Here is a 19206-nt window from a genome sequence, read left to right on the forward strand (position 1 = left end):
TGAGTTTTAAATATTAAATAACTGATTATTTGATGAGTTACTCCTTGAATTGCTGTTTACACCGAATACTTTTTTTTTTTTTTTTTTTTTTTTTTTTTTGCTGTAAAGCGCTTTGCACGTTGTGTAGAACTGACTGCATCTGCAGGCTGCATAAAACCGCCTGAAACAAGACAGGATGCAAACCAGCATATAAAAACAGTGCTTATCCAAGCTGTCTTTAGGGTAAATGTGGGTCACACCCTGGAAGACCTTTCTACCTGCTCACAGAAACTAACAACCATATTCCTCCACGCTCTAAGACTTAGTGAACTTTGAAGCATCCGTTGACCAATTCATTCGACAACAGAGGGATTTTTTTCAGCTGGACCTTATATTGAAAACAGTGAAAGTAAATAAAATGGAGAAAAACAGTGAATCTTCTTGAATAAACTACATGAAGTAAAATCATTCTTTTAAAACTGTGGTGTGTTTCTTTTTCTTTCTTTTACAAGAAATGTACACTGACAATAAAAGCACATTTTAGTTTAGATGTTTGGATTTCCACTGCAGGAGTTTTAGGAAAAAGGAACCGAGAAAAAGAAAACTGTCAATTCTGTGCTGTTTGTGTTTTTGGTGATGACATCACAAAATACATACACATGCATTTGCATAACTGCCTCTACCATGGGGTAAAAATTATAGAAATATTGGATGTTTTTTTCCTCAAAGTTAGGCGGAAAAAAAAGTGTAGACATAGATGTAACTCTTATGATGTGAGTAATGATATTCATTGGGCTGGAAAGTTGAGATTGCAATCTACTATATCCAGCAGACTGTGTTCTTACACTAGGAACACGTTGAATTTAAGATAAAAAGTTAATTTCCTCTTAAATGCATAAAACTTTATTTCAGTCTTCTGTTCGCGCTTTGCTACATTTCACCATTGAGCTGCTGCATCGTCCTTTCTCTCTGACCTTCCTTCGTTTTTCTTGTACGAACTCACTCCACTTGTACATGTTATTCTATTACATTTCATTCAGTTTCTAATGAAATCAAACATGTTTTTAATGTTTAATCGTTCATCCCTTTCTTTTGTTCTTCATGTATCAGAATTTTTGTATGTAAATTTATTATTGTCGGCATGTAGACATAACATTCAGATTGGGTAAACCAAGTGATGTAGACATACAAAGAAGTAAATAAAAAAAAGTGCATACATTGACATGCATAATAAAGTGAAATTGCACAGGTAAAAAAACCTTGAATATAATTCTTTAGCAGTGGCAGCTTTGAGAAATCTCCTGTGTTGAGAAACTCTTTTCATGCTTTGTGAAGCTGTGATTTTGGCCCTTTCTTAAACTCTTGAAGGTCAAGGGGCTCCTGTGTAAACGCTGATCTTCATTTCTTCCAGTAAATGTTTGATTCGATTAATTTTTGGGGGATTGATTGGAACATTCAAAAAGTTTCAGTTTTTGTATTTGCATCCACTTCAGAGTTTCCATGGCTTTAGGTGTGGGATCAGGGCTGTGCTGAAAAAAATTCGTCCTTGTTTCATCTTTATATTTTTATGAGCAACGTAGCTTCATATCTTCATTTTTTTTTTTTTTTTGGTCGCTAAGCTAGTGGCATTAGCTCAAAGAGGCCTCACACTATGATTCTCCTACCTCCAACCTTCAATGTTAATTTGGAATCGATGTGCAAGTAGTGATCGGACATTACAGCTGAGTGCATTAGTCATTGTTTTGGTGGAGAAAAAAAAATTATCCTGCAAATTCCATGTTTCATGGAGCTCTCTGTGAATTTTATTTGCTTTTAAAAAATCTCTTATTGTTGTTTTTTGACTCAGTTGTGTGAAATTTTGCAAGGAGCAACTGGATGCGGTTGACTTATGGTGAAATTATGTTCCCACCTCCAGATTTTGGCCAACAGGTACTGACTAGAAAGTTCAGAAGTTCAGAGATATGGCAGTAATCATTGACATTCACATAAACAATAAGGTTACAAAATGTCCTGGGAGAGCGTTTTGCTTTTGCTCAATATGACATGCTTCTTGTCCAACACCTTATCATCAAATTAAGTAATTAATTGATGCTGATTGAATGCAGGATTGCTGTTTAAATACAGATAGATTTAACTGGTTTCTTGGCTTTCTATGACTTTTACAATTTATTTTTTATGTATTCAATGCCAAATCCCTATGTTATTCCCCTTCTTTCACTCAGAATAATTTGCATAAGTATATGGTCTAATTCTCATGTCATTAGCACAATATATTTACTAAATAAAACACAAACATTACTGCTTATTATCTCCTCTTTATATGCTGCATTTTAAGCCTTTCAACTATTGTCTCTTTCTTGCCTCATCTTCTAATGCAAGTTTTACTGCCTCTCACAGAATCGCCTTCATTTTCAAATGGCAATGCGGACCGTCGCAGCCCCGCCGTCCCAGCTCCTCTACTACCTGCTAATGATGAACGGATGGTGGGACTTCAGCATTGTCCTCTGTCAGGAGTGGAAAATAAACGACTTCCTCTTCCTCATCAAGAACAACAGCCGCTTCCACTTGGGCACGCTGGTCAACCTGACAAAAACAACATTGCCACCCCTTCCGTCTTCACTATCGTCCTCGGCAGAGGCCACCACCACCCCTGTGGGAGTGGAGGTGCTACACCCATCATACTCATCACCAACTGCATCCTCTTATTCATCAAATTCTTCTTCGAAGTCAGACCAGCAGCAGGGTCTCATGAGGCAGCTGGAGGCCTTGAGGGAACATTCCTCCACGCGGGGAGTGGTGACGTTTGGGTGCGACATTCGGGAAGTTCGCCGGTTATGGACGCTGGCGACTCGAATGACCCTCCCGGAGTTTCACTGGGTTTTGGGCGACAGCCAAAACGTGGCTGAGCTCAGAACAGACGGGTTACCGCTGGGGCTACTTGCACATGGCATGATGGGATCCCCTTCTTTGGATCATTATGTTCAGGACTCGCTGGAGTTTGTAGCACGAGCCGTGGGCAGTGCAGCCCAGGAGAATCCCGCCATGGCGCTTATACCTGGAACTACAAACTGTATGGATGCACAACAGAGTAATGGCAGCTCAGGGGAATTCTTGGCAAGGTAGGAAATTACAGCATGCAACAACCGCAAATTTGTGTGCTTTTTTTTTTCTGTAACTGATCTGCTAATTATCCTGCAGCTTCATAACATTATTGTTGCGACAGCGTGACACAGTCGTTCTGCATGGAAGAAACAATAACATCAGAAGGCAGTGATTTGTCATGCTAATTTCTTCTGTTACTAAGAATAATTTCTACTGCTTTTCCTCTTCTCAACTACTTCAATTGTATATTTGTGCATGTAATCATATATATAATTTCTACACTCTTTGGTTGGCCCTGGTCTCTAACTAATATATCACATGAAATTTGTTACATAAATGTATGTAAAGCAACACTCATTCAGGCCATGAATGTCACATCAATACTCAGCCTTTAATAATGCATTCCAACCTTTTCTCCCAGGGTAGAATGGTTACCTGACATACAGGATATTTTTAGTTAAGCTTAGAATAACGTACAACATGCTTGAATTTTTCATGTTTTTTTTTTTTTTTGTACTCCAAACTTGGTCAAGCAATCCTAAGCAAGTTATAAATTCATGCTTTTTTCATTAGCTGTATTTAAGGTTGTAGTATGTTTCTGGCAGCACATTTAACCATTTAATTTAATTTGGTTACTTTCCTGGTGAGGACATGGCTTTTAAGCAAAGTTCTAAAATTTTTAGTAGTTTTGAGGCAAGGAAGTTAAAGCTTGGGTGCAAACGGGTCTTCTAAATGGACAATGATCTGAAGCGCACTGCCAAACTGGTTAAAAAGTGGCTGAAGGATAACAGAGTCAATGTTTTGGATCACAAAGCCCTGATCTCAATCAAACTTAATTCATTTAAGATGAAAATGCATGTGCGAGGAGCCTACAAACATGGGGTGATGAACATATCATAATTGGGCCACTCACTGCAATGAAAAAGACAGATATAAGTTAGATATGGGGAAAAAGTGGACTTGGGTTGCATTTGATACTGACTGCTTGCTATTCCCAAGTTCCAACCACCTTGTTGTCTGTCTGAAGTTAAGTTGAATTTAGTCCTTTTTTTATTGTTATTTCACCCACACTACCACCACAGGCATCGAGAGAGTCACAACATCGTTTTGTTCCTCCAGGGGATCTGAAACACATGTCAAAGCAGGTTGCAGAATGAATGAAACGGGCTGACATTAAGCTTGAGGAGAGCACTGACATCAACTGCAGGAAAACATTCGGAGTCAAGATTGGAAGTTTAAAAGTGTGAAGTGTGCCTGGAAAGTAACAGGTTCTACCATGATGAGACACATTTAAGCAGAATTAAGACACAAACCTGCTGATGGCTACGAGGAGCATGCGTTTGAGTGCGGCCTCATTTGTATTTGTTTGTATAATGTCAACCCTGTGTGGAGGAGAGAAAACCCACAGAGTATATTAAAAATTGAGGAACTAGATCTTTTGAACATTCCTTACAGTTCCTTGCTTTGTCATTTTTTTTCCCATTTTTATATCAGAACTCGATATTAAGGTGAGTCTTATGCTCATATTGAGTTTATGTTAACTTCTGTGCACACAATTACTTAGATCTCTATAACTCAATGAGCCAGGGGAGATTGTTTGGAAGACTTTTTGCTTTGTTTAATCATTATTAAGGCTTTGATTTTACATATCCCTGGTGCTCAGCAGAAATGTTTTATCCTTTCGGAAACCTGCCAATGACCCTGTGAAGGCAGAGGATTTACCTGATGCGGTTTAGATTCATGTGTGGGATTCTGGGTCTAGAATAACCCCTTATGCAACAGATGTGTGCACCATCTTATGATTAGAATGTGAGAACGGATTTATTATGAATGACAACCTAGTTTACTTTTACCAGCTGCTTGACTACAAATAACACTTTTTGTATGTTTGTGAACAGCAATAGAAAAACCTTTTTTTTCCTCTTTTCACTGCAGTTAGTATTAGCTTTTCACTTGTCTCTTTTTTTTTTCTTTTCCTCCATTCATTCATTGTCAACATTTCTTCTCTTGGCAAAGTACTGCAAGACATAATGCTCAGCATCCATTTAGGAATTATATTTCCCAAACATTTAGACGGGTCAGTTGCTTCTAATGGCCCGAGGAAGAGTGAATCTAATGAATAAGCAGAGTTTGTGGCAAAAGTCAGACTGTATTTTGGAAGTAATTTTGACTTGGTGCGCCTCAGGGCGATTGGATATTAAGACCAAGGGGAAGTGCAGAGTTATATTAAAGCTTAATATAATTGTATATTTGTTATCTATTTCATAACCTCTTCTTCCAGCTTGGAATCCTTTATGCTCTGTTACATTTGCACTCTCTAATAGGAGCATAAACACAAATAGTGTTATTAAACTGGCTGTCTTGTAAACAGATGTCAACAAGCAACTCACTGACACCTTAATCACTCAACACTTAAGAGGAACAAAATTGTGGATTACAAAACCATTACTACGCTACACTATTGATGATTAACTTATTAATTCAGAGCCTGAGCGCCACTCTTGATACATTGGAGCATAAAATTCTTCAAACATGCTTAAATATTACATAAGATTGACAAAGTTTGCTGTAGATGTACATTTTTCTCTGAATTCAGGTTTCATGCGAGTTTAAATAAGCACATCTACTGATTTTCTTTGTTTATAAGTGGCGTCCCTCAGGGCTTGTTCCTGCACTGAGGAAATCTGACAGTCTGCCCGACTTTCAGAGTGACATAAGGTTCACAAAAATGCAGTCAATGAAGTCGAAAACAGATTTATGTCACAATATCTTAAGAGTTTTAAGTAATCAGTGTTCTGGAATATTGAGTTTATCTTTTTCCCATCAGTCAGTACACCCAGTACCAATCCAGTAATCATTCCTCCTAATATATTTATTCATACCACAAAGTTTATTTCGCTATTTTCTCACTTCTTCTCATCATCCCTTATTTATCCACAACTTTTTACGGCCTTTGTTGTTTCATGTTCATACCAGTGGCCTGTTTTGCACATCCATAGGCCCAGTTCTTTACAGCTCATTAGCAAGAAATCAAGAAATTGTTTTCCTCAGACTGTTTTCTTAATCTTCTAAACCTTAACTTGACCTCCACTCTGACTGTTCTTCTTAATTACTCTCTAAACTGAGGATAAAACAATGGAAGTGCTAACTTTTTTTTCCATTATAACAGCTGCTTATATGAGCCTCAGATTTCTATTATTAAGACCCAGTTTGGGGATCATAATGTTGCATTTAGTTTTACACTTGCAGGACTTTTGTCTTGTGTATAGTCTAACTCCTTAATAAGTATTATCTGTAAAGTTTGATCTTATGTATTCATACTTTTACAAGCCACTACATCTGTTAAGATACTAAAATATACTTACAGCTTGAATAATATTGTAATCTTTTATCATAATTCTTAACTTTTGTACATGTACAATTATAACAAATCCACCCATAAGATATTTATGCATTATATTTATACCTGTGATATTTATTGATATGGATAAAATGACTAGCTTCCAGCTAGTCTCATGTCTGTCAAGGGGTCATTTAAGGTTAGCCAAAGGACAAACAGCTAAATTTATCTGGGTGTCTAGCCCCAGGACTCATATCAGCTTTGGATAATGTCAAGAGCAAGATTGCAAATATGAACAGCTGATATGTGCTCTTTCATTTAATCTGATAAGAATACTGCTTGTCCGTCTCCTGTTTAAGGTTTAACAGGCACTGCAGCTTTCCAGGCTCCCAGTTAGGCAAAATCCAGCAGTTCTGAAAGTCTTTATGCATACATTCACAATGTCTTTTTGTTATTTTTCTCCAATATTAAATTTTTTCAGGTGGTTTTGAGGTGGCTGCGGATCAGAGGGTAGAGTATTTGTCTTGCAACTATAAAATTAAAAGTTTTTTTGTTTATTTGTTTTTTTCCCCCAGATCTCCTGTGTCACGTCAATCTGCCTCCAGGCAAATCACTTAACTCCAAGTTGCCCACTAATCTACATACACATCTATAAATTTGTGTGTTTTTAAGTGCAACTGGGTGAAAATGGCTTAAGCATAAAACATTTTGAGTTGTCAAGATGACATGAAAATGAAAACATTTAGTCCAATTACAATATTTAGTTTAGATTGTGTTTAATCTTTTTTTTTTTTTGTATTTAGATTTTTCTCTCTTAATTATGGGCACAGACAACTCTTAAATTGTTTTTGCAAATGACACCATCTTGAAAATCCTTGGCATAAGCCGTTATGTATTTAAACCTGCAGGCTTTAGTAGTTTGAGACTGTTCAGATGCTGGGGATTTTGTTGGATGAGCTCACTGCATCAGGTGCTTTGTGAACGACCTAACCTGGAGGGATGAGTTGTCATCAGCACGGCGTTGAAAGCAAAAACCAAGTGACAGATGAGCAGCAGTGAGGCTCTGTCTGTCACCAGCCTAGACGTTCAAACCCTCGGGGGAATCTATTGCATGATTATTATGGACTTATGGCTGCAGCAGGGTTGCTGGCCAAGCCATCAAGTGGTCAAAAGCTGATGACAAATGTGGGCAGGTGTTTTTCATCAGAAAAAAGCGTGATATCATAGGGGATTTGGGTTCCAGTTGAATTCTAATCTAGCTTTAAAATGCGAGAGTGAGCAATGAAGAGTTTGAATATTGTTAAAATGCAGCAAAAATTTGTGACTTTGATTTTAAAAACAAAGAACTACTGCAAAATCAGGTGCTAATTGCTACTTCAAATAAAATAAACAATTATTTTAGCAACAATAAGTGAGATAAATGGAGCATATTACAAGAGTCCAACAAGCTAAAGCAAATGCCGCACCATAGAAACCACATAGATGAAAGTTTTTAACATGCATCATGCCCCAATCATATAGCTAAAGGATAAATGTATTGCACTATAAGACTTGCACAGTATGTTATATGGATAGAGTCTTACAAACTAGAACATCACATTAGACCAATCAAAATGGATATGTCTTTGTCTTTTTTAACCAAGAGAGCATCGATTGAGATTAAATCTCTTAGTGGTTTTCTGGGAAAGTAGAAAGCAGTACAAATTGAGTCAGGACAAGTTGCAGCAATGAAAGACAACATCGTTATCTAATTCAATTGGGGAAACATTTATGGCCTGATTTCTCTGTTTCCAAGTCTTAAGAAGTCCTTAATATCCTTGTGGGTGACCGTGCAACCAATTCCAGTTATTCACTCATTTGAACACCCTTTTACTAAGCACTGGGCAGACACTTTGCACTGAAAACAAGAGGACATCCGGAAACCAAAGATAGTAACTTTAAGTAAGTTTTGATGAGTGTAGGTCTGATAATACGAAGAACCTCATTCATTTGTTTCAATCAATTACTTCCAAAATTATTTTCACCCTCTTTTATGAGGGTGAAAATAACTGAAACAGAAACCAGTCATGAGAGAAAAAGCAAAAAAAAAAAAAAAAGGGGCACAATGTTAAATGAAAACCTTGTTGAAGTCATTCTCAGCATTCGTTATTCTTCATTGCGAGTCTACCTGCATGTCTTATTTTGTGATGTTAGTTTGCTCGACCTTCCAAACGTTCTCCCAATCTATGCTCCACAGTGGAGAACTGTGTCTTTTTTTCAGACACAGTTCTCCACTCTGGGTTGGCCATTGTAACATTTAGATTTTTTTTTTCCAGTGAAGTTATCTTTTTGTTGAACTGGATGTACGGTTGGACTAAAATAAGTCAAATCTTTCTTCATCTGTAGCTTAGCTAGCAGATACCTGAAGGCTTTATTTCAGACATGACCAGAAATTGGAACTGTGACAACTGCTGCACCCACGATGGCAAAACCCCCAGCTCCACCTGAAGGAAGGTAACCGCAGTACATGATACTGAGAGAGTAATTGCTGATGTTCAGTGCAAACCAGCTGTTGCAGCCAAATCCATTGCAGTTACACAAGTGGTAAAATTCACAAAATCTGTAGTTCGTTTTACAGTGTTGAGTTCAGGACACTCTGCTCAGCTAACTATTTTTGTATTTTATGTTTTTGGCAACACTTTAGGAATATCTCCATTAGCACTTGGTCTTAAAAATGTTTTAATGCCTATGAAAAGTATTCATCCGTTTGGCCTATTCCCCTTTGCACTTTTTCAAATCACGATCAACAAAATTGGGATTTATTTTGACAAAAAGAATTACAAAAAAAAAATGTTAATGTTCAAATGGAAAGTTATCAAAATAATGCTAATGAAATAAAATGTGTAATATAAAATAATTTTTTTAATGAATATAAAAACAGCCAGAGATGACTGTTAGTAGGCACAGTATCAAGTATGGCATGTACTCATAAAAAAAAAAAAAAGTTTTTATTTTTATTGTTTTTTTGTGTAAAAAAATCCTGCCGTAGTGCGATATTTAGTACGTCTTTCTCCAGCTCATATTTTTTAGGCTGCACATGGTGTGCAGCACAACTGCTTGACAGTTATGCTTCGTGTTGCTTCGTAAAAGCTGGATATTGGCTTTTTAGTTGAAGTGTTGCAGAATAATATATGCATGCGTTCTCCACGTTAGCTTTGGATAAAAATATTAACATGCTTCCGTTACAGCTTTTTGCACTCTACAACTTTTTACTGAGACAGGCTGTAAATGTGTAGCTGTATTCAGTTGTTACCCGACTCCCTTTTACGGTCGATAACCTAAGGCGTCTCAATAGATAAACCAATAGAATGTGCTGACACAAGAATGAATGATAAATGATGCAAAATATCACAGAGCTTTATTGATATTTCTTATTAAAGAAAATGAAGAGTAATTTATCTGTATTTTTTTCACCACATACGAACAAGAGTACTTTACAGTTTGACAGTCCTCATATTGGGTTGAGTCTTATTTTCAGGTTAAATTTGTTAACAGAATTGAGCAGTAAAGCGTGTTCGTCTCTGCTCGTTCCACATTACGACTGTAATTTGTGCAACGGGAATATTTCTAGTTTTTCTCATAACTGTCTTTAATGCTTGACATATTTGTTTAGCATGAATAATCAATGCGCACCAAAATGAAACAAACGCAAACACCGTTGGAGAAATAACTCGCGATGGCGGAACTGACAAACTACAAGGATTTTATTTGACATGCTGGACGGTTGCTTTAGCCAACTTCCTTTGTGTCTCTAATTCCCATTCATCATTTCATTTGCTTCCTTGAGCTTTAGAGAAAGATCAAGGCACTATCATTATGCAGATAAACTCTTCATCATTTCAGTCATTTCTTAGGGAACACCCACCCGTCCTGTTTCCTCGCCACCATCACCCTCCCCTGTATCACTGCAGTGCTTTCACTGAGCACTCTGAGAGCTGCGCCTTTTGTCATTCACTCGCTCGGTCCTGTGGGCAAATTCTTTCAAGCCACATCACTTAACATTATGTGAAGATAATAAATCAGAAGGGACAGTTGACAATTCTCAACACAAATTTCACTGCAATGAAATGATTTACAGGAATTCAGAGTTACTGAGGCATTTTTTTGTTGTTGTTGTTGTTCAGTAATCTGTGCGAGTCTGGTCAGAAACTAGCATGCTGTTTTTATTCATGTTTGGTAACTGAAGGATGCACATGATCATTTTCTGTTTAAATCATTTTCCCACTAATATTTAATTAAATATCCCTTAGCAAGTTGCACAAAATCCATACAATGAAATGTAATCTTTAACAACAAGCTTCTGGTATAATTCTATTATCATTTGCTGTTAGATCACCGCTATTGTCAGAATTGGAGGAGCTCATTAGAAAAAAAGTTATCTAGGGTTGTGACTGTACACATACTGTACGGAGAATACCGGCTGCTCAGCCCTGTCGCTGTGCCGATGAACGCCTGAGCACATGCAGAACGTTCTGTAATGGAGCCAATTTAAAAGGTGTCACCAGAACAAAACTGAAAAATCCCAGTCATCACTAAACTCCACTGTTTGGGAATATTAAAAGGGTGGTAATCTGTATTTTGCAGGCACAGAGTGTCCTTTTGTTGCACAATCAAGTAATTATGCTACTTTCAGAAAAGAAAGTACAAAAAAAACTTGTAAAACGGCAGCATCACAGTCAATGATTAGGAAGATGAATTAGTCGAGATACACAAATGGCATCAAAAAGCCATTTGATGCAACTTTTTCACAAGCCGAAAACATTTCTGGCTTGTGAATATTACTGTTGATGTGCTGAAAAACACATTTATAAATATTAAGTAGTTAATTTCCTTCTCAGTCGTGTACAGTTTTCCATTTCAGGTTTTATATTTTATATTTATATATATGTGTTTATTCAATTCAACACTGAGTGAGTGTTATTACATGCGGCGCTCATACATGAAATTATGTCTCGTCATAAAAGTTATGAAGCTACAGTAGAAAATTATTGCATTTCCCAACACAGTATCTAACACTGACCTCCTTCAAGCTCAGCTGGAATATTTCTCCATCTTATTTTCAAGGTTATTTTGGACTTTATTTATCTAATATCGATCACCAACCTTATCCAGTCAGAAGTTCTCCAGGCAAAAAAAAGCCTAATTTTCTGTAATCCAAAATCCTACGTATTAACATTCTACTACGGTTGTGCCAAAACGTGTTTTCACTTTTAGTCCGTTGAGCTCTCTGATCATTCAAGAAGCTGTGTCCAGCTTACAGCCAACTTTAATGTGTCTAACTATCTCGTAATCGTTCTTCATTGGAATGTTTTTCACGAGGCAAACACTTCAAACTCTTCCAAAAACCCAGCTTACAAACATATGCCATTAATATCTGTTGCTCTGTCAAAAAATCAAAAAAAACAGAAGCAGTGTCTATGTATCTACCTGCACAGAAGATATGACAGGTAAGGTTTAGTTGTGTGAATTCAAAAGCTTGCAGTTTGAAGATTTGACCAGGTTTGCTGTTGATCAGAAGCTTAATCCTGATGGGCAGGAAAGCAAGGTAGCAGCTCAGGGAAGGTAAAGTAGGCAGCAAGGTGCTGTGTTGGCAGAGGATGGCCAGGCTGCCTGAAACAGGGAAACCACACTGCCAGGGCCAGACTGATGGCAAGTTGGAGGAAGAAGCTGGGGGCGTGGTGCAAAGCGAAACGAGCTGGGAGACTTGGCTGGTAAGGTGCCGCTGCATACGGCTTGCTAGATCAGGTAATTAACAAAAAAGTTACTGCAATTCTAACTACATTGGTGAGAAAAATCCACTGCAAGGTGAAGAGACTTGAGTTAACGTAGAATGTGTTTGGAACAGTCGACAAGTCCCACAAATTTGACCGGAAAGAGTGAGACAAATTGCCACATCCATACTGGTGCACACACTTACACGCCAACTGCTGCAAAGATCACAAACAGAGGACCAAAACAACCAGCTGGGAGAACATAGACAGAAACAATAGCGGTAAAACAAAGGGCTGGCCCATTACTGTGACAATTATGTTTTGTAATAAGCTGCCAGGCTCTGAAAAGGATCACATTTTTGTTCTTTCATCAAAATCTTTTTTTTTTTTTTTTATGTTGGAGTAGCAAATTCAATGATACTATAATAAGCCAGGCACATCTAACCCTCCAAATATGTAGTCTTATTGGAAACATGGCTTTATTTATTTCAAGCAGAGGTATAGAAAACAGGCCTCTCTCATTTCTGATTAGCAATCCCTGAATGTGTCAGCTAAAATGACAAATGTTCTTGGCATATTTCTGCAGCTGACTCATAGCAGAAATACATCTGCTTGAAAGGCTCCTTATACGCCCGACAACTATAATGATCCTGTGTTTAAGAACTGCATGTCCTGGGCAAAATGTCAGCAGAGTCACTCAACTTGACACTTGGAGAAAACATAATAAACATGTTAAAATACTGACTTCATGTTAAAATATGATGTGTGTCCTACAAATTACAGTTTGCAGACATATTGAGTGATGTTTATAGGTTAAGATGTTCAACACCTGAAGGCTCTGAGCCAAAGTTTATTGGGGTTCAAAACTGATCCCAAAATCTGATTTTTTTTTTTTTTCTGCAGTTTCAGGAGTCTGAATATTTTTCTTACCATTTATATATTTATCTGAAACAATAAAAGTATTTAAGAAATGTTGCTTCGAAGACGAATATTTTCCCACTTAGCGACACTTTCATCACGTCTCAATTTATGTTTTTATTTGCCGGTTTTAGAAAGTGTAAATCTTTGTATTCGCTGGCAGGTGTTTATGGCGCAAAAACAGATTGTCGTAAGTCAAGACTTTCAAAGATTATTTGTCTTTAATATGACGTTTATCCAGAACAATTGAATACATAAAAAGATCACATTTATTCCCACTTACAAAGAAAAAATGTAAAAACAGACTGGAAACCAAAGGTTCAACATCCTCGTTGGATATGTAGAGACAAGACTCTTGATTCATTTTCATGTTTTAGTCTTCTTGTCTGGGGGTCTGTTGACATGTTAATTTAATTCACTTTGACAAAAACACAGTTCCAGCTGAAGAAAAGGAGAATGATGCTGCTACCACCATATTTCATTGTGGCCTAAATTTTTGACTTTTCTCACTATAATACACGCCAATACTAAGGTTTTAGAAGATTTTTGTCAGGATGTTTTCATTATATATATATATTTTTTTTATCTTGGCATGTGGCGAGTGTAGGAGGTTAATGTCGCATGTAGAAATTCAACACAAGTCCTGTTTAGAAATCCTTGCTGTTCCTTCAGTGTTATCATCAGCCTCTTTGGCGCCTCCTGTTGGACAAGAGGATTATTTTCTTAAAATTCTCTAAAGAAATATTTCACTGCAAACTTCACTACAGCAGAGATGATCTACGCTTACATAAGTTCTGTTCGAGGGAATCGCACCCATCAAAGGAAGGGGCATTACGTTGATCTGCCAGCCTGATGGCCTGTAAAGATAGAAAATGCTGCAGGATAGATGTCTTCTCAGAGGTGTTTGTTCCTGAGCCAGTGTAAGTAAAACAGTTTGCTTCAGGCAGGATTGGTTTAAGAAGAAACAAGGCGCTTGGCAGATGCTTATGTGTGACTAGAAAAGGAGCAGCAATTTCTTTTCCCCCCATAATTCTGGTGTCAGGAGAAAGCGCTTTTGAGGCTTTTCTGAAGCATGTAATGTTTTGAATGTTCAACTTCTTTCTTGCTTGTTAAGGAATATTAACATGAGTTGGAATATGTTTAGGTGACACATGAGGCAAGAACATGTGGGGCATGACATTGATTTAAGGTTGCCGCGCAAGAGATGATTCAGCCAGGCGTCATACTCCAGCTTAGAATCCCACCAGGACTCCTCTGCTTTAAATGTCATCACTTTACAATTTTACTGGCTAGAACTGAATCATGCAAGAATGTGTGGCGAGGGAATAGGTGGATAAATATCCTTCTTAGCAGTGATGGTCTACGTGAGCAGAAGCAACACGGAACGACACCTAAACAAACTCCAACAACATAAAACCACAAAAACCATAGTCACATTGCACCCGAAAGAGTTAATCTCAGAGGAGTGACACAAAGAAATGGCACAATAATGAGCTCAAATCCCTTTGGACTATTTCAGTTTCATCAACTCAGCGGAAATCCCGTCCTTATAAAACCCAACTCCGGCGAGGAGCGGCTCAGTGAATGCGGCCTGGACTCTGTGGAGGAGAGTCATGGTTCCAGAGACGCTGTAGAACGACAGAGTTCCTGCTCTGTGGTCCAGGTACACTCCGACTCTGGAGGAAGCGGGACCCGAAACTGGACTTTTTATCCTGTTGTGCCAAAACGTGTAACCATTTCTGTCACAATACAAAGTCCAAGATTTGCAGTTAGATCGAAACTCGCATTCATCTAAGTTCCCTGCTCTGCTGATTGACTTGTATGAAGCCGCAATGTCAACTCGCCTCCCTTTCCACTCCACCTCCCAGTAGCAGCGTCCAGTCAAAGTCTCTCTGCTCAGGATCTGGAGCCATCTGGTGAATCGGTCTGGATGGTCAGAATAAAGCTGCTTCTCTTTCAGTAGCGTTGCTTTTCTGTTCCCGTCAGATAATAACAAATGCCTGTTTGCCGTGTTTGGATCCAGAGCCATTTCCTGCGAATATTTTAAGAATCCAGCTCTAGTCTTTGGTTCTGGTTCTGACAGCAAAACGTCCACTTCAGCGACTGCGTCTGAGATGTCTGTCCATGTGTCTCTCAGGACGCAGTGTAGTTTGTCTCTGAACTCTGTCACAGCTGTCGTCACATCCTCAAAGTACCTCAGAGGACGGATCTTGATGCTGGATGAGTGTGTCGCATCACTGGGTATTGACAGTGAGGGGTAGTTGAGGAGAAGCCGGTTGTGATCTGAGTTTGAGAGCTTCTCCAGCTCAGCGTCTTTCTTCTTCAGCTCAGTGATCTCTCGCTCCAGCTTCTCCTGAAGCTCTCTGACTCGACTCACTTCGCTGTCCTGTTGGGATCTGATCTGCTGCTGCACGTCAGAGCTTCTTTTCGAGGCGAGATGGATCAGCTCGGTGAAGACCTTCTCGCTGTCCTCTGCTGCTTTATCGGCTGAAGCGTTGATGGCCTCCACCTCCTGCCGAAGCAGCTTCATTTCTTTCTCCCGATCCCAGATCCCCTTCTGGATTTGCTGTCGTCTCACCAGAAGCTTCTTCTGCTTCCCAGACGTTTCTGCTGCAGCTGATCCTTTTTTCTGGTCTTTATTTTCATCCGTCAAGCAGAGAAAGCAGGTACCCTGCATCTCCATCGCCTCACCATGATGAGGGCAGATGTTCTCCTGGAGCTTCTTGGAAGGGTCCACCAACTTGTGCTTCTGTAAAGGCGGAGCGTCGTAGTGAGGTTGGAGGTGATACTCGCAGTAAGCTGCGGGACAGGTTAAACAAAACTTAACAGCCTTCAACTTCCTTTGAGTGCAAACATCACAAGCCACATCTCCTGGTCTGGCATAGCAGTGGTCATCCGGATCAGCTCGGACTCCAGTTTTCTTGAGATCCTCCACTAAATCCGCTAAGATGGTGCTTTTCTTCAAAACAGGCTTCTTTTTGAATGCCTCCCTGCACTGGGGGCAGCTGTAGATTTTCCTGTGATCCTCTTCATCCCAGTGGGTTCTAATGCAGCTCATACAGTAGCTGTGTCCGCAGGGTATGGTCACCGGCTCCTTCAGCAGATCCAAACAGATGGAACAAGAATATTTGTCCTCGTCTAGCTGAAGTCCTTTCTGTGCCATTTTCCCGAGCAACGACGAAGTTTTGACTTCCTATGAGCAAGAATTGGTTTGGACTTCGATCTAAAAACTTGTCGCTGCAGTGATTCTCAGTGGTTACACCCATCATTCTGCTTGTAGATCTGAATAGGAGGGAACAAAGTGTTACGCAAACATATCTGGGCTGGTTTTGTTCAGCCAGGAAAGGGAGGGAGGAGGTGGCAAACCAAGCATTGTGTTTAACCCTCTCGTCATTTTTTAACTTTGTAAGTGTTTTGTCAGTTTGACGGGGTAAATTCTTCCCACTGACTAATGAACATAAGCATCCCAGCTTCTATAAAAGTAATGAAAGGCTTTATTTGATCTTAGCTTAAAGGTCAGTAACACTCCAGCTGAGTTGCATAAGTTTTAAGGTCAGAGGGCACCAACTTGCAGACCACAGTTTGATCTGTAAACAGGCCAACGACTGGAGTTTAATTGAGCACTTCTATTTAAAGATACACAGGCACTAACATAATTACACAGATTCATCAATATGAATTCCTGTTGGGCTTTATTTTTTTTCTATCGTGTTGTAAAGAAAATAAAATAAATGTAGATAGTAAATACAACAGAACCTTACTGTGACAAATCCAAACTATTCCTCTGATAAACTGCATGATGGAAACATTTGAGTTTATTGCAGATTTTGGTTGCAGAGAAACCAGATAGTTTTGTAGCATCAACAATGTCCTGCTATAATTCTAGAGGAATATTTGTTCCCAGCTCATTTAAATTGGGTTTATTTTCTGCCACATCATCAGGATTTTTTTTTTAAGATTCAAGGTTGGGGCCGTTCAAAAACTTAATGCTGCCTTAGCCTTTCCAGTCTTTTCCAGTCTAAAGCTAAGACAAGTGCTGGTGATCATGCTTCTTTTTCTCAAACTTGTAATCTTCTAGCTGTTGGTTCAGGCGAGCTGGTCCTCCTCCTTCTTCTTTGCTGTCTCCACCAAAACCACTGGCAGGAAACCAAACCCTCACCATGATGCCAATACATTCATTTTCTGATAGCTGGAGAAGTGTGTTTAGGTTCAAGAGCATCTTTTTGCCTCTCCTAAACATAGTTGTCATTATTTCCAGCTCAATCTTTACAGTATCCTACAACACAGAGCTTTCTCATAAAGTTTATATTATATATTATGCTATAAGGTCTTTTTGGTCAAAAAATAAATAAATACATAAAAAATCCTAGCGATAGAAATGTGAATATGGTGTTGACAGAACAGAGCAAGTAATTTTTCCATTTCCACTTCTGCTCTCAGCCTATATAATGACAGCCTATGCTTTGCTTTTTTTACTCATGGCACAAAAGAGCCATTGAGGCTTAGACACACTGGAAATTTGTATGTCATTTTAACCACTGCATGTGTTTTCAATCAGAAAAAATCGAATGATTCACAAACGAGCAAGGGCGGTCAGCGTCATGGCCAGCTGGATCTGCGGTATTCTGTTAGCTTTGTATCGCTGCATCCTTGCCTTTTCTTTCTGTATGTCTGCTCAGACATCCTGGCACTAACCTTCAGGTTTCAGTATTTAAATGTAGGTTGTAGGTGTCTTTTATAAAAAAAATAAATAAATAAATAAAAAATTAACTTCAGCAGTAGGAAAAACATTGCACTCCACTTCAGGAACTTGTAAAAGGTGTCTTGTTTCCGTTGTGTGCAGTCGGAAACGCGGCTCTTCACTGATGGCTGAAGTAAAAACAATGACCTTAAAACAGAGTAGGAGAGTTGTCAGGTTGGCTTAGTGCCTGTTAAACAACTATGAAACTCAACGTGTAGTTGGGAAAGGGTGTTTTTTTCCATTGAGCCAGGTGACAGAAAAGATATATTTTGGAAAAGGTCACATCAGCTACATCAGTACCTCCCGAGGGCATGCCAAAGGGGGGGCACATCAACCTGCTCACAGTAAATTCAACTTATATTTTTTTTTTCCTCACACATCCAAGCTTATACAACTCACTGGGCAGGTGTGGGTATTTTCCTCTGTTCGGTGTCTGCATCTGCTTTGGTATCTGACATTCTCAGACAGCTGGCATGCCTCAGTTCAAGAGATGGCTTGACCACTGAACCATGCTCTGTCGTGTGCAGTCCCACTCACATACTCACACAAAAAAAACACTTTAAGCACTCCACTAAGCTACTGAGGGTACCAAGACCCAGCATTGTTTGTATAGAACCATGTAGAAACTAATTATTAATTCAAGTCTGTATATCACACACGGATACCATTGGGTGTTTGGATAATGAGTTTAAAAAGGCACTTTGAAGGAAGTATTGTGTTGAATGTCTAACTTTATTTTATGATTTAAGCTGTTGTCTGTGTTCTTTTAGTGTGTGCTCCATTAACCATATGTGACACAAAAAGTTGTTTTTCCTTTCAACAGAACTAATGAATTCAGTGAGTTCTTTTACAGTTTGTTATGCTACAGCAATAGATAATCAAAAGGAGACACTAAGTAGGACATAATCGTAAAGCAGGAAGGAAACAATTCATAGCTTTCAAGATTTATAAATCTGAAAAGCAAACCATGCTGATATTTTGCTAAAGTATTTGAGGCACTTGTACCTCTTCCAGCCTTTTTGTATTCTTTGCCCAATATTGCTCCAGTTCAGTCAAATTATATGCAGAACATTGATGAATAGACATTTTTGACACATGAATATGCCTTCATTTAAACCTTTTCATTTTGCCTCATGATGTATAATAATCATACTTATTTTGTTGCCTCTTTTCCATAATGACCAGATTACTGGAATGCATAATCTTTGTTGACAGCTGAGATGTTGATCTCTGTAGCTCTTCTAGAGGTACCACAGGCCTCTTGGCTGCATTTCAGATTAATTATCTCTTCTGTCCTGTTTACATCCATGTCTGTGTATTTGCAGTGGTGCCATTTTTTGTACCATGTCTTAAAACATGGCACTTAATAATGTATC

At 38.6% G+C, this 19206-nt stretch overlaps 2 protein-coding genes across 2 annotated transcripts in view; one reads left to right on the forward strand and one right to left on the reverse strand.

Annotated features, from left to right (window-relative positions):
• Positions 1-19206, forward strand: part of grin3a (glutamate receptor, ionotropic, N-methyl-D-aspartate 3A) — a 49643-nt gene that overhangs the window by 10099 nt on the left and 20338 nt on the right. Inside the window, exon 2 of the mRNA XM_015035641.1 lies at positions 2377-3098. Coding sequence (XP_014891127.1) covers positions 2377-3098 — 722 coding nt within the window. The remainder of the gene's footprint in view (positions 1-2376; positions 3099-19206) is intronic.
• On the reverse strand, positions 12625-16337 carry LOC106949411 (tripartite motif-containing protein 16). Its single transcript, XM_015035642.1, has one exon. The coding sequence runs from the start codon at positions 16250-16252 to the stop codon at positions 14600-14602; it is 1653 nt and encodes a 550-aa protein (XP_014891128.1). The 5' UTR covers positions 16253-16337; the 3' UTR covers positions 12625-14599.

The sequence above is a fragment of the Poecilia latipinna genome, unplaced genomic scaffold (assembly GCF_001443285.1).
Source record: "Poecilia latipinna isolate Pla-1442-1.1 unplaced genomic scaffold, P_latipinna-1.0 Scaffold342, whole genome shotgun sequence".
Classification (NCBI taxonomy): Eukaryota; Metazoa; Chordata; class Actinopteri; order Cyprinodontiformes; family Poeciliidae; genus Poecilia; species Poecilia latipinna.